This window comes from Bacillus rossius, chromosome 1 (assembly GCF_032445375.1).
Source record: "Bacillus rossius redtenbacheri isolate Brsri chromosome 1, Brsri_v3, whole genome shotgun sequence".
Classification (NCBI taxonomy): domain Eukaryota; kingdom Metazoa; phylum Arthropoda; class Insecta; order Phasmatodea; family Bacillidae; genus Bacillus; species Bacillus rossius.
Window position 1 is genome coordinate 361,164,106 of NC_086330.1, and position 15,719 is coordinate 361,179,824.

At 43.1% G+C, this 15,719-nt stretch overlaps 2 protein-coding genes across 8 annotated transcripts in view; one reads left to right on the forward strand and one right to left on the reverse strand.

The window, feature by feature from the left end:
- Positions 1-1,320: 1,320 nt before the first annotated feature.
- Positions 1,321-15,719, forward strand: part of LOC134528296 (kinesin light chain) — a 247,810-nt gene continuing 233,411 nt past the window's right edge. Inside the window, exon 1 of one of the 7 annotated variants that reach the window (XM_063361796.1) lies at positions 1,321-1,585. The gene's annotated coding sequence lies outside the window, so the exon portion shown is untranslated. Of the gene's footprint in view, positions 1,586-15,248; positions 15,637-15,719 lie in introns of those variants that run through there. The other 6 variants (XM_063361802.1, XM_063361793.1, XM_063361801.1 and 3 more) reach the window with 6 other exon arrangements.
- On the reverse strand, positions 6,737-7,828 carry LOC134528297 (large ribosomal subunit protein mL64). Its single transcript, XM_063361805.1, has one exon. It carries the CDS (start codon positions 7,725-7,727, stop codon positions 6,867-6,869), a length of 861 nt encoding a protein of 286 aa, XP_063217875.1. The 5' UTR covers positions 7,728-7,828; the 3' UTR covers positions 6,737-6,866.

Below are 15,719 nucleotides of genomic sequence, written 5' to 3' on the forward strand. Positions count from 1 at the left end.
AAGGCGCGTATCAGTGCTAAAGTATCAACCTGATACGTTGATACTTTGGCACTGATATGCGCCTGTATCAGGAACGGCAAACGAGTACACTTTAAAAGTATCAGGTACTTCAGTAACAGTTCAAAATTCGCCTGGAACTACACCACGGCCAATGTGCGCAGAACCCGATCGCAGATGACGGTTCACTTGGGCGGAGCTTGTGAAAGGGGAGGGAGCAGGAACGACGAATAAGGGATAAAGAAGGGAAATAATGTAGGGGAGGAAGCGCAGGGGAAGGCGTTGAAGGAGAGGCGCAAAGCGAAATTGTTACGAGTCGTTTGGTTATTGTCCCACATCAAAGTATGCTCAGAGCACAGTGCGTGCACAGACTCGTTCAATAATAAAACTAATGAAATTTTAATATTAAAAAGTACATTAATACAAGATATAATATTTATATTTGTGCATCTAACAGCTATGAAAATGCAAATAAATTCTCAGTTGACACTAATAACAGATGTAATCAACATTAGGACTTTTTTTTCGAAAACAATTAGTAACTAGTGTTTTCATACATTAAAAGATTACGATTTTATAAAAAATTAAAAATTAAAAAAAAAAAAACAGATACGTACATTAGTGAGCATACTATATCAATGTTTACGTTTCAAATGTTTCTTCAGATTAGTCGATGATGATTTATAACTCAGTTTTTGTTTACACAAATTACAATTAGCAAACTCATTATTTTCCGTAAAAAAATTCCACACAAATGAAGTCTTTTTCGTGCACTTATCCATTCCTTATTTCACTATAAAGATACTAACTACAAAAGCATGACAGCCCGCAACAATGTACATGGTGATACACGGCCAGGACGAACTGCAGTGAATGTTGAACTGATTGATACTGGCTGTATCAGGCGGGCATGAGAGTAACAGAGGTAGAGAATTACCGGGCGTGATAAATAATGTATCAGATTCTCCTTCCGGTCGCACGGTCTGCGTACGCGGAGCTTTGTTGCTTCCTGGGACCGTCTGATACAGAAGTATCAGAGACTTGAAACTAGGTACATTACTGTATCAGTATCAGGTTGGAACAGATACCGAAAATTGCTGTAACAACCCACCTCTAAGTTGAGCGGTATTTGCGGGAAAAAAATGTTAAAAATCTGAAAATACTTTTATTATATGCTCTTTAAATTCCTCTTTTCATTAAAGCCGGCGGATATAAGAAATTCCAAATACTTTAGAAGATATCGAATTTTTTAATTTTCACAGTTGGGCGATATTTGTTAAATAAAATTTAAAAATTCCGAAAATACTTTTATTCTATGCTCTATACCTCAATTATTGAATTGTATTATATCAGTTAAGAATTTATTCTAAATGAATTATTTGTATTAATACTTGTATTTTAAATATATTTGATTAAGTGGGCCATGATATAACAAGACATCCATCTAAGGACTCTTAGCAGTGAAGTGCAAATAAATATTCAAGCTCGACTTAAGTGTCAAAGATTCAAATAAAAATTCAGACTCGAATCGACTCAACTTGAATTTATGATCTACAAACTCAACTCGACTCGACTTAAAAATTTGCAGGTTCGTACATCTCTAATAAATATGTCACATCATTTATCTTTAATATATGCCTCCCATTGCACTTAGTATGACAAATACGACACTGCGTAACAGGAGATACGTAGTTATGTACTTTATCGTCAGTCGGCTTGCCCGCCCGGTCGTGTACCTTTCCAAACCATCCTTTACTGACAGTGAAACCAATATTACTGTACGGATTATTACATTTTAATTTTTCAAAAATTAAAGTGCTTATTGGCGTATCACCACCTGGTTCACACCAATCCTGTCAGGCCAAAGATAATTTTTTTCATTGCAACATTCATTGAACAACCTTTTCCACGTCAATCATCTGTCCATTTCTGTTCCGGTATCTAATGTCAAATATATTCCCGCTAGTACTATCAACAGCATCAGACATATTGCTTTAGTTTGAGTGAATTCCCTGCCACTGGCTAGACTGAGTTCACGGCCCAGGCCCCCATAATGAATCCGCGCAATCTGAAAAGTGAGGGATAGGTGTAAGGATATTTGAACCCCATTAGAGAAACGGTTTGTTAACCTATATTAACGTAAACAAAATTATAAGGATAATATATTAAATGGCCGCTACCTAGAGACCCGGAAAAATTCCCTCTCGTGAATTTTAGAAAAATTACTTAACACTACATATTTAACAGTGGGAAATGAGTTTTAATGCAAGTTAAATATTTCAGGAAATTTTTTAATTGCGAATTTCTTTAACAATGATTATATTTTTGTATTATTTTTTGTATCCAGTAAAAAATATTAACGAATTTTTAGTTATTTACGGAGTCTTTTTTATAATAGGTAGTTAAATAAATAATTGGGAAGCCTCCGGGGATATTGAGTGGCAGTGGGAGGCAGAGATAATATAATTTATTATTTTCTTAATTGTAGACATATGTTCAAAATAATGTTTCACTGTTGTTTATACATGTATTTTTAATCTTAAAAAAAAATAATTGTGGTTAGAAAAGAAACATAAAATTTAAAATGTAATCAAACCGAACATGCATGATGGCGCTGTTCGTTGGCAGCCACTGCCAGGAAAGACTGTAAATAAACCAGATATCTCGGTGCCAATTGCTGATTCAGGCATTCAGCAGTCAAAACAAAAACTTATGTTGTTAGGCAAATTGAAATGATTGTTGAGTTACTTCATTTTCGAGTTGTTCTTGGGATATTTTTATCACTCCTAGCCCTTTTCCTGGCAGGACCTATTTCCCTTCATATGCCCCTCCGTAACACCTATTCAACCAGCCTTAGCAGTTCCACCCCTGTGGATCATATCCAAGCCACAGGTTTAAATTAAAGAATAAAGAACCAGTAGAATGAAATAGCATTACATGCTGAAGTTTTCATTTGTGACAACTTCCTATTTAATCATTTCTACATCAACTAAATACGTTTTATGACGTTTACTAAGTATATCACAATTACAAAGTATTTGTAATCCTAGATTTCTCCAGGTTTGTGTTAAGAAACATTTCATTAATGTAATTGTTTCCCTCCATGTAATTCCATTTAGACTTTAATACTGTATATTTTATGAACATCGCAACTATTTAATCTATTAAAATTTATTTTTATTTACCTTTTTTAATGTTTTCGTGCTTCGAACCACAATTTTTTTTCTTCAATATTTTCTTAAGAGGATTTTACTATATAATAATAAAAAAAGGCATAATTACATTTTACTCCCATCACACTTTGTATGACAAATCGACATTGAGTAATGGGAGATATGTACTTTATCGTCAGTCGGCTGGCTGACTTGCCCGCCCGGGCATGACCTTCAACTCACATCGCGTACCTTTCCAAACCATCTTTTACTGACAGTGAAACCAATATTACTGTCCGGATAATTACATTTTAATTTTTCAAAACTTAAAGTACTTATTTGCATATCACCACCTGGTTCACACCAATCCTTTCAGGCCAGTGATTATTTTTTTCTTTGCAACATTCATTTAACAACCTTTTCCACATTAATCATTTGTTCATTTCTGTTCTGGTATCTAATGTCATATATTTATTCCTGCTAGTACAACCAACAGCATCAGACTGATATAAACTTTTGATAAGAGTCCTTATTTTGTATGATTGTATACACAGTTGACTTACTTAAAAATAAAGTGCGATCAACATAAGCGTGGCCTTCATGACCATCTGCGCACCGTAATACTTCTAGTTTTTTGTTTCAAATACGTGAACACCATGCATTATGAGTGATCAAGCACGTACAGTTACCGGCAGCTGAATGGACAGACGTTGCTTTTGTTTGAATAAATTCCCTGCCACTGGCTAGACTGAGTTCACGGCCAGGTTTGTAGCCAGGCGACAACGGTACTGAATGCCGTCATACGCGCGGACGTAAAAACATTTGGTTCTTTACACTCCATAGCCGCAATTTAACTTGTCATAGCTAATGTTTGTACAACAGCGTAGACTGACCTGCGCGCGCATCTCTTCCCCCCTTGTTCAGCTAATTGTATCCCACGGCACATCTGTTTACTGAAGTTGAAACAGACTTCATGGCGTCGTGCTCGACTTTTTTTTTGCCTGCCGAGATTTCGTTTTGTGCTAACTGAAATTTACAGACGTGCTATTCAAGACTGGGGCAGTAAAATTCACATCGCGCTAAATGAATCCGCGCAATCTGAAAACGTGCTAAGTGAGGGATAGGTGTAGGCAAGCATTATGCTGGGTTTCTACACACAAGCAAAACAGAGCAGTCCTCTTATAAACAAAATGTCATGTATATGAAGGTACAAGATTTATCACTTATATGTTCATACATTTATGCCAAACACACATACTATCGAGATTGACAATGTGATAGAAAAGTTTGAACATTTGAAATGGTAAAATATTTTCTTTTTGAGGTTTATTTGCTGTGTTGCAACTATATGACATACTTTTATTTCCATGTGGCATTGCTTCCAGGATTTTCTGATTTGATAGAATGCATAAATTCATTTTCCCTAGCCAAGAAGTCAAATATAAATAAAACCTTTAAAAAGAAGCAAAGCAATTTTGTTAATTTTTAAATACCCAAAACATAAAGTGAAATCAGTGAATCCATATATCCTAGCCAAGTAAATTAAATGTTATTTTGCATTTGTAAATTCACTTAATTCTGTCAACTGAAGTAAACTTAGAAAATATTTATGTTGCTTAGGTAAACACCCGAAAACTCATGTGAACACCTTTTAAAAATCAACTAATGGAACTCCATCTTTTTACTTTGCTACGAACTATACTAAGCTGAGAAGACACCTAAAACATTAAATTAAGATTTTTTTTTTCAGTGAGCTTTGATGAAATAAAGCCTGTATGTTGTTCTAAGCTACGCTTAAGTTACCTGTGAAAATCCCATGAAAAATTGTTTAGTCATTTTGGAGCGTACAAACATACTTAGTGTCCAACTGGTTAATCACTATTTCAGTTCAAACATTACAAGCATTACATGATTATTTTCTTTATATGAATCCTAAAATTTATCCAATAAATGTAATATTGCTTCATCAAAAACAATACCTATTTGCTTTGCATCAAAAAAATATTTCACAGGCATAGTTCAGAGTTCCCACACGCTTACATTAGCCAATTTCTCTGATTTTAACCTATATTTCCTGTCGAACCAAAATTTTTTTTCCTGTCTCATCAATTCATCTCACAAGATAACATAAAAATATTGAACTATAAACAATCATCAAAACAAATTTCAAACACAATTGTCAAGCAAACCATTAAATTTTTTTCTAGCACAACACACAGTTTCACGTATTATTTCCGTCAATTCTATTAAAAACAAAGCTGTCAATTTGTGATTAAAATACAAACAGATTTTTATACATTAAAGGCAGACACTAGTATTAAATATTTCTAATCCAGCTTGTGAACTAATATTCTGTCAATTTCTGTTTTTTCTAGGTTTTGAAAACTTTTTTTTTTATTACATGAGTTTTGCATTTTTCCAGATTTTCCATGACTGTGGGAAGCCTTCTGTTTACAACCTCTTTCTTATGCACGTTTCATCCAGTGCCGATACAAGATACCGAGTAACTTACTGGGTAAAAGAAAAAAAAATTAGCTTTCACTATTTAGAATTTTAATAGCTTTATCATAAACCAGTTTATATAAAATTTTATCACCGCTATAACATGTACACACAACATATGCACCAAATTTTTGCATAGCTATAAATTTTACAGAAGTTCTGAAACACACAGTTTTGATTCACGACCCGGCAGCAAATACAACAAAACCTTATGCCATCATTAATGTAGGGGCCTAAATCTCGAACATGTACAAGATGCGGCAGAGAATTTGGTGATTTGACATCACTAAATGTAATGTGGGAAGAAATGGCTCAAATTTCTGTGGTCATGGTACACAATGTGATGGGTAAACTATGTACAAAAGCTCTTAAAATGGAGTTCAATATCTTGAAATTATTTAATAAGTGTTATTTGATTGATTTGCTTAATTCACGCTAATTATTTTCATTTGCATTAAGAACTATGTTATCAGTGGAATATTTATAATCACCAGAATCACTGCCACATCCTGAATATCTACTGGGCCAATAAAAAAATAGATTACAAAATGAAGGCACTCAAGATTACACTTTCTCTCATAACTCAGGTGTAATATGCCCTTGGCATGATAAGTAAGTTTAACAATTCAATATGGAAATGAAATGTTGATTTCAGAAAAAAAATGTGTAACAAAATACATGGTTAGAATCAACTGAACTAAATCTGCATTATGTGTTTAATTATGTACTTGGGGATACAAACAAGGGCGTATCTAGAGAGCGGAGCAGCCAAGGACAGCTAACCCCAACTAAAATGGAAAAACAAGGAGCTGAAGGTAGAAAATATTTAACTAATTGTCAAAAATTATTGTTTAAAAAAAATAGTTTTCTTTTAAGTTAATTATGTCTTTATTTTATTATTGTATGGCACTACGAACACTCCTCTCCCCATAAAAGATGTTGAATCCTGAAAAATACGTACCCCCCCCCCCCCCCCATTCTATTTTAAGCTGAATACGCCCTTGGATAATCAAAGATAAAAATTAAATTTACACATTCCCACATCCTCCAATGCAATTAGTTCAATAGGTTTTTGGTATGCAGTTCAAATAACCTTATCTTTACATCAGCATTTTCTGCTGAAAGTATAGCCAATACTTCTTTCCTAACACAAAAATTTAAGTCATATCTTAACTAATGATGTAATTATTAAAAAAAAAAGTATTAAACTTAATGTCATTGCTTTGAATCATCTGACTTTGAAGATGGTGATGCTGTTGTAGGTGACCCCGGTGTCAGTGATTCTCCTGCTTTGACACTCATTTCAGCCAAACTTGAAAGCAATTTAGCTTCTCTTGCTTTTCGCTTCGCTTCTTTTGCTATTTTCTTTTCTTCTTTTTCTTTCTGAGCAAGCATTTCCTGGAATCGTTCATCGCGTGGATCAACTTTGAAACCAAAATGTCGACGTACCTCTTCCATCAACCTATCCTTCTTATCTTTGGCAGCCTGTGCCACCTCTAGTTTCTTCGCCACTCTTGCATTAAGTTCTTCTTTCCACTTGTCTAGCTTCATAATTTTTTCATCTATTTCTTCTTGCCTTTTCTTTAACGCAAGCTCTTTTTCCTGCTTCTTTGCCCTATTCTTTTCGATCATTTCTTGTAAAGTTTCAGGAAATGCAACTGATTCATATTCCAGTGTATCTGCCAATTCTTCTCTAGTAGGCCACGTTAGAGCTGGGTTCACACCACTTGCCTCACCATAACGGCCGTACATTCTCCGTTTATACTTGATGGTTTCGTGAAACCACGCTTTTGGTTCTACGTAAGGAATTTGCTCATGTACCATATTTTTATGGTGCTTGAGTAAACGAGACTTATCTCTTTTTCTCTGAATTTCTCTCTCCTTTGCTTGGAGAGCCGCAGCTGCTTCTGCTTCCTCTATTTCTTCACTAATTTCATCCAACACGTAAGGATCAATTGGTTCACTTTTAAGTGTTCGAGTAATAACATCCGTACGGCAATACGGGACTAAGATTGATGTAAGGCTGCGCTGCCTCATTACATTACTTACAACACCGAATAACCTCATTATAATCATATATAATAATTATAGCATTATAAGAATACAAATTCCTCTTCTTCTCACGTATTTCCAACACAAGCAAAATGTTAAAATGTTTGTTATTGTTTTCGATCACAATTGTTAGGCTACAATGATACCAACAAACACGCAATGAATCTGATGAAAAATTAAAAAAAAAACCTCTAAAACTACGGATTAAGAAACATTAACAAAATATTGGTTTGATTTGTTTACATTTTGTACAAAAATTGTTGTCTGTAAAGTCGGTAAACGGACGATAGTTTAACATGACAACGTCATAACAAAACATTCATGAAATAAATGCATACTTTTATGAATAAAATTGAATCATTTTTATTTTAATAATAAAAGAATAAATAGGTACTTGAAATTATACTAATAATCAGATATTTAAAAAGCAAGACAAATTAAGCTTGATGTCACTCGGCCTATGGTCCCTAATTTCCTTTTTGCAAAAATTTCCTGTTTTGCCCATGTAGCTCTCGTCGGTGAGGAAGTGAGTTCAGGCCAACGTGGCCGGGACCAGAAAATACGGGACCTGGAGGGAATGTTACGTGGGTAGGAGGAACGGTAGGTAGTTCAAAGGATAAGGCGATGATGTCCGTTTTCACGAGCCCCGTTTTATTTCCGTCTAGAAATCCTGCCGCAGCCTGGCCGGCACGTCGCGGAACGAGCGTCCTCCCGCCACGACCCGGAATCCCGGAAATAAGACTCGTCCTTAGGATGCGACCCGAAACGAACAGAGTAGGTAGCCTCGTAGCTAATCGTACCTGTTACGAAAGTTCTGTATCAATACGCAGCACATACGCGGCCCGTCACTTGAGCGAAAGGTCCAGTAATTACTCGTACTGACTGAGAGGTTCGGCGGTTCGAAGAGGCACTTACACGGCCTGTGACGTATGCAGTTAAAGTCCCGATAGACACATAAAGCTGAGAGAGTCCAGCGGAATAACGAACGCTAAAGAAGGACAGCTCGGCTGCAGGCAGTCCCGTGACGTTTCACTGACTACTAGCTAAGAGCTAAGAAAATGCGTCTCTCGAGCGGACCAGAGCGGAGCGCACGACTGCTCGCTCTCGCGTCTGGTTCACCACTGCACTCCTCCGCCCGCTGGCAGGCCGAGGCCCGCGGGCCGCGGAGGAGGGGAGGGGAAATCGGCCGGCATGGGAGAGGCCCGCCTCGCGATGCGCCAGGCTGCAGTTACATGGCATAACACTTGAACGAATTACAGAATTACTATAACGATATAAAAAATAGTCAGTTAATAAAATACAAACACAAATGGACCAGTTAATAAATTACAGAATAAAGACGAAGTATTTACATAACATTCATATACACTAATCCAGACAAAAGTTATATATTTGCGGAGGCTCGTGGGTTATTTAAATGTATTAATAGAACATAATTATTTACAACACTCCTGACGTCCGCTGACGTATCAGGGCGCACGCGGGTGCGTCCCTGTTCGCCGCACTTCACAGTCGGTGCACTGGGGGGAAACATATCTCCCTTAGGTCCACGTCGGTGGACAGGTACGGCCTCTGCATCTGGAAGGGTACGACGACTGTCGTCATATGCCCCCCCTCTCCCGAAACAGTCCTGGCCCCCGACGTCGGCCTAGACTGGCAGCTGCGGCCGCGTCCAGCCTAGTGTCTGGTCGTCGCTGTCCGTTACGTCAGTTTACATGGGTCGGGTGAACCAGGGCAGGAGCTGCATCACACTGCAGTGCACCCCCCCGGCGGCCGCCTGTCGTACGTCTCGGGGCTTGTACTGACCACCCCAATCGTTGTCCCGGAGGTAGTGAGGGGCAGTCGTCTCACGCGTGGACCGGCGCAATGCCAGCCCTCTTCCCGCGTGAGTGGTTGTCATCGGCTTCCAGGAAGGCAAGTCCAGGACCACCTGCTGTGCCCTGTCGACATCACCCTCCCCACTGAGGAGGCGGACCATCACCCCGTCTGTCACGTCCTTGTTCACTTCCGTCCTCGTTACCTGCCGTTCCCAGGGGTGGACGCGTCTCCGTCCACATCCCACGTCAGGCTCCGGCAACGTCACCACAGGGTCGCTCAGGTTGACCAGATCGCCCTGGACAGTGTCGTCTTTCGTCACGTCCTCAATGAGTGGTCTGTCGTTAACGTTGGCGTTGTCGTCATCGGGCGGAAGTACCCGGTCCACAAGGCGCTCCAGCTCTACCATGCTTGCGCCACGCGGGCCCCTACCGCCCATCCTGTCGGGCGTCCTTGCCCCGCCCCCTCTCACAAGTCGGTAGCCGTCGTTCCCTCTCTGATGCCCCCTCGCAGGAGGCGGAGTCGGTATTGTCGTGCTGTCATGTTCGTGCGTCGCGCCCTGTGTGTCATCATCTCCGTCAAAGTCCTCGCATACCACCCGCCGTGCCCAGGGGTGGGCGTGCCCCCGTCGATGTCCCTGGTCAAGCTCCAGTGGCATCACCACAGGGTCACTGAGGTCGACCAGTATTCCTACAGCGACGTCGCCATTGACCCTGTCCTCAACTATTGGCCCACTGTCGTCGTGGTCGTCATCGTCGTGCGTCCCGTTTGCCAATCGGATGTCATCTCTATGAAACTTTGTCGTCCGTCCGTCGGCGCGACGGACGAGGTACGTGGTGGTCCCCAGTCTGTCAATAACCTCCTGCGGGCCTGACCACTTAGGGGCCAGGCTGGCGCAGAAGCCTCTCTCGCCCGACGACAGGTGGTGACACCTGACAAAAACCTGCTGGCCAGGCTCCAATTGTCCTGGAGGCTGGTGCGTCTGCGGCGTGCGTCGGGCCAGGTATCAGCCTGGCATCGTCGTGCATCTTCGCGCAGATCGTCCGTGGTCGTATCGTGGGAGTCGGGGAGTGTGCGTGCTTCCCCGGGCAGGGCGAGGTTTCGGCCTTGCACCAGTTCAGCGGGGGAATGGCCCATGACAGCGTTCGTCCGACGGCGCAGGCAAAACAGCAGCGTCGGCAGGTGCAGGTCCCACTTGGTGTGGTCCTTGTCCAACCGGATGTGCAGCTGAGTCTTAATGTCCTGATTCCGCCTTTCAGTCGGATTCGTGCGCGGATGGTAGGTGGGCATCGTGTGATACTCCACCCCCCCTCCCGCGCAGGACATTCGCCAGTTTCTCCCAGTGAACTGCACCCCGTTGTCCGTCAGCAGGACCACGGGGTACCCGTATCGCGGGAAGAACTCACGCTCGAGCAAGGCAATCACAGTGGCGGCTTTCACGTTTGGCACTGCGAACGCCTCCGCCCAGCGGGTGAAGACGTCCGTGCAGTGGCGTAGCGTGGGTGGGGCGGAGGGGGCGGCCCGCCCCGGGCGGCAGCCCGCGGGGGCGGGTCGCCGGTGAAGCGGGTTGTGACCTGATCTATGATTCATTCATTACATGTGTCAGACACATTATAATGTTCCATTTTTATCTAAAATTTTGCGCACCAACTATTTTTTAATATTTATTTAAAAGAAAAACTGCGAAATCACTGACAGAGCTCTTTATAACGTTTGTTTGTTTACATACGAACGGCAACATCGCATCACGCCGAGCCGCCCGGCGCGCGCGAGCGAGTTGAGCAGCACTCCTTATTATGTTAATTACTCATACAAAATCTTTTGTTTCACGCGTCGGCCCGTGTCAATGCCTCTCTTTCGCACTCATTGAATTTAGTACTACGCATTGTACTGTAAAGTTTGACATTATCAAAGGTAGCAGCTGTAGCACACATGCTACAGTACTGATCTTTGTTTGTTTTAGTGCATCGTGAAGTACCGTTACGCAATCACGCTTTACTCGTATGTTCGTTTCGCGAGAGTTTCGGATACGGAACGAAAGTCATTTTGATTGTGTTTCGATCTTTTAAATACTGTTGAATCTTCTAAAACTAAACATTTAGAACTTTACCCAATCTTTGAACTAGTTTTTGAAAATGAAAAGGAGTCAAAGAAAGCGGTGCGGAATTCCGCAAAAAAAAAAAAGGCTAAGAAAGAATCAAATGCGAAGAAGTCTCAAGGTGCATTACTGAAATATTTTAGTTCCAGTTCTGGTTCGAAAGCCACGTTAACGTCTTCGGTGGCATCCTGCAGCAGCGGAAGTGATTCCAGTGTAAGTAGGTATATGATTCCTCCATCTAGAATCATGCATGGCCTAGAATTACTCCAGTTATTTATTATTATTTATTTATTGTTTACAAAAGTTACAATATTTCTTACATTAGTCTCGCAAAACCTATTCACCTAGGTTTGTCTGCGAGTACGGAGTCACACTCGTTCATTAAATCTTATTTTATAATACACTTAAAATAGCTCTAATAGCTGTTTGAACATTGATTATTGTTTAAAAAGTATGGAGTATATTAACATAAATTACATTGAGTTAAGGTACATCTTTTTAAGTTTACGACTGAATTTTGTCCTGCTACTTGAATTTAAAACTTCAATAGGGGATGTTTTGTAAATCTAGTAGTAGTCTAGGAATTTTTTTTTTTGTTTTTGGATAACTTGATTATTTATGGTACCTTTCACAAAGAAAACATAATTTTTCATTTAGCTCAAAAATGGCGCCAACAATTTTTCTCAAATTTCTCGTCATTTTATCTTTTAATAACATCTATAACATGGCTTACTCAGTCAGTTTTTACCGGGAAACTCTAAAAAAGGTAGCTGCCATACAAAATCAATTTTGTTTGTAAATTTTCCCATAAGCCCAGCAAACCGCGCCGTCACCAAAACCACTTTTGTTTTGTGATAGATAAAATACTTATTTGAAATTCTAACGTGTCCTCCGGCCAATATTCATGGGAATACATAACTTATTTTACAGGTACAAGAAGAAGACGTACCTGCCGTCGCAGTTGGAAGTAGTTCTGATCCCACCACAGAGCAGGGTAAAGACGAAGTCGACTCATCAAAAGTACCTCAAGCATCTAGTCATAAGCCTGCAGAAAAAGTGAAGGCCTCGTCTGCGGCGGGGGTCCACCGGAACTTAGTCTTTGGCGACAGAAGGTCCGTCATCGGGGCCTTGATCGTGGCGAATTCGGGGACAAAGGACCGCAGCCAGTTGAGCAGCCCCAGCAGCTTTTGGAGCTGCTTCCTCATCTTCGGTGCCCCCTTCCCCTCGAACAGCTCCAACTTCTCGGGTCGGGGATGGCACCCCTCCGCTGTCACTATGTGTCCCAGGAACTCGATCTCAGTGGCCCCAATGTGACATTTCTTTGGGGCACACGTCAGTCCATGTCTGGCCATACGTTCTAGCACCAGTTCCAGATGGTGCGCAATTTCCTCCCACATCCTGAACCAGATGATAATGTCGTCCAGATAGGCACTGGCGAATTCACCAATGTACCCGTCCAGAACACGTACCATCAGGGCCTGGAACGTGGCAGGGGCATCCATGAGACCAAAAGGCATGGCCGACCGTCTGGTGCTGTGAATGCCGTCTTTGGGCGGTCCTCCGGGCATACTGGCACCTGCCAGTAGCCCGATTTCAAGTCAAGAGTCGTGAAGATGGTCGCGTCCCCCAGTCCGGTCAGAGCGTCCGTGATGTTGATCTGCGGGGGTGGGGCGGGAATAGTCAGTTTGTTTACTGCCTTGAAGTTTACGCAAAAGCGTAAACTCCCGTCCTTTTTGGTGACCAGCACCACCCGCGAGTTGTACGGGGAGGTGCTGGGCTCAACCACTCCGTCACGTAACATCTTGTCAATTTGAGTCTGTATGGCCTTCCGCTCTCGGATACCAAATCAGTACACCTTTTCAAAAGGAGGGCGGTGCGGTACCATCGGTATCCGGTGCTCAGTCACGTTCGTCCGTCGTAGCCGGTCCATGGCCGCAAATACCTGTATTTGGGATTCGAGGACACTGTTGATGGCGTCGACGTGCTCCTCGGGGACACCGTGCTGAAGATCCTCCAGGCAGATGACTGACTGAGGGGGACTGGTGTGGACCTGGTGTATGCCGTACACTGTCCAGCGCCCCCGGGTGCCGAAGTGCATCCGCCCAGCTCGTACTTCCACGGTTAAATCGACCTCATACAGCCATGGGACTCCCAGGATCAGCCCCTCGCAGAGCTCGGCGACCACCCAAGCCTCAATGTGGCTAACGTGACCAACGATGCTCAATGTTACCTGAGTGATGCCCCCTGCTGCGACGACGTCGTCCCTGGTGGCCAGCTGCACCAGCTCCCTCTGCGGGGTCACCGCCTCCACCCTCACCAGGTGGGCCGCGATGTAGGATCGGCTGGCGGCGATGTCCACCAGGGCCAGCATCTCCCGTCCGTTAGCATGGACGGGGACTCGCAGCAGCTCCTGCTCCTTGGGGCCGACCTGCCCCAGCTGTGCAGTCGTCTGTTCTCCACCGCCCCTGGCCTCCTGGCCGTCCGGGCATGGGGAACTCGCGGTGAGGTCCTCAGCTCGTCCCGGAGTTGACGCATTGATGTTCCGGTGGTCCACCTCGTCGAAGGCAGGTCGACGAAGCGGCTGGTCCGGCCCCGGAAAAACCTCCGTTGGGGCCGCTGTGGTCGTGGTGACACTCCGTTGTCCCTGTTGCTGCCCCGGCACGGAGACCGCTGGTGGGATGCCTGTCTCAATGCTCAGGTTGCCCACCTCGCCGACGGCATGTCGACGAGGCGGCTGGTCCGGCCCCAGTAAAACCGGCGTCAGGGCCGCGGTGGTCGTGGTGGTATTCAGTTGTCCCTGGGGTTGTCCCGGCACGGGAACACCTGACAGGGAGCATTTCTGTTGCCCCTCGCTTCCCGGCGACGGACATGATGTCGGTGTTGTAGGCACGGGCGGTGTTCGACGAGTCATGCTGGTTACTGGGTCTGCCGGTGGTTGGCGGGTCGGGGAGCGGCACCCAGTTGTCCCTCCGCCCCCGTCCCCGCATTTCCTGCCTGCGACGTGTTGCCCTCACGCTCCTCCTCCCACGCGGCTCTGGTGGGGCACAGGCGCTCGTCCCTCTCCAGCGTTCCTGTCCGCTCGTGACGTCCCCCTCCTGCGGCAAATGTCTCTGGGCGTCCCCTAGTGCCACTTCGGTTTGCTGTCTTCCGAGGTCCCGCGCATCGGCGCATCTCACCATGGCCATGTCATTGTCCGTGACTATTGTGACGGTCACCCCCCGCGGTCCTGAGCAGGCCCGGGAAATTTCTCGCGCCTCTTAGTGCCGTCCTCCAATGCGACATGTCGCGCTCAATCACACGAGCGAGGGCCACGAACTCCTCTGTGTCACGTCCGGCGGCTGTCCTCATGAAGGGGCGGAACTCTGGTAACAATTGTTCGACGATGGTTGGTAACGCCACACTCACGTCCCCACTTGTTCCCAATCTGCGGAACATGCGCAGTTTTTCGTCTTCATCCTGGTTCCGGCAATAGAAAGTCCGCAGACACATCGCACGCGCCTTGATTTTGATGTTAAAGATGCAATTTGGCTTTCGCCTGGTGGAAAGCATTCTCCCTCCCTTAATCGACTTCCTCTACTTTTTTCTGAAGCTTCTTGCATTAGTGTTCGCACCTTTCACTTTCTATATTTTTCAAGCTTTATTGCTGTGTTATTTCATTATTATCATGGAGTTAGGAATTTTGTAACCTTATATTTACAAATGTATGTCAATTTAGTTGACAGCCATTGGTGACACTGTTCGTTAGCTTAGTTTTAGTTAACAGTTAAAATTAAAGATAGCAGCACTACCTAGTTTTTTGACAAAAAAAAAATAATTTTTGTATGCTAGCAAAGCAAGTGTAGTGAAGAAAGTAGGTGGGTTTTATTAGAAGTTTTATGTATAACATGACTTTTTGACATTGATCTAATTTGAATGATTTCAGTTGATCACGAAATGATGTTTTGTGTTGGAAAATAGATAGTTAACAACTTTCGTTTGCAATATTGACTCGTTTCGCCATTTGTTCATTTACTTTTGCTGGTAGTTTTTTTACTTGTGGCTAAATTGTACTGGTATTGTGTATTTTCGTTTACTTTGTTTATATACTATGTCAAACAGCACAT

Coding starts and splice junctions, on each gene's coding strand:
- LOC134528297 (XM_063361805.1), bottom strand. CDS start 7,727: ATGATTATAATGAGGTTATTCGGTGTTGTAAGTAATGTAATGAGGCAG.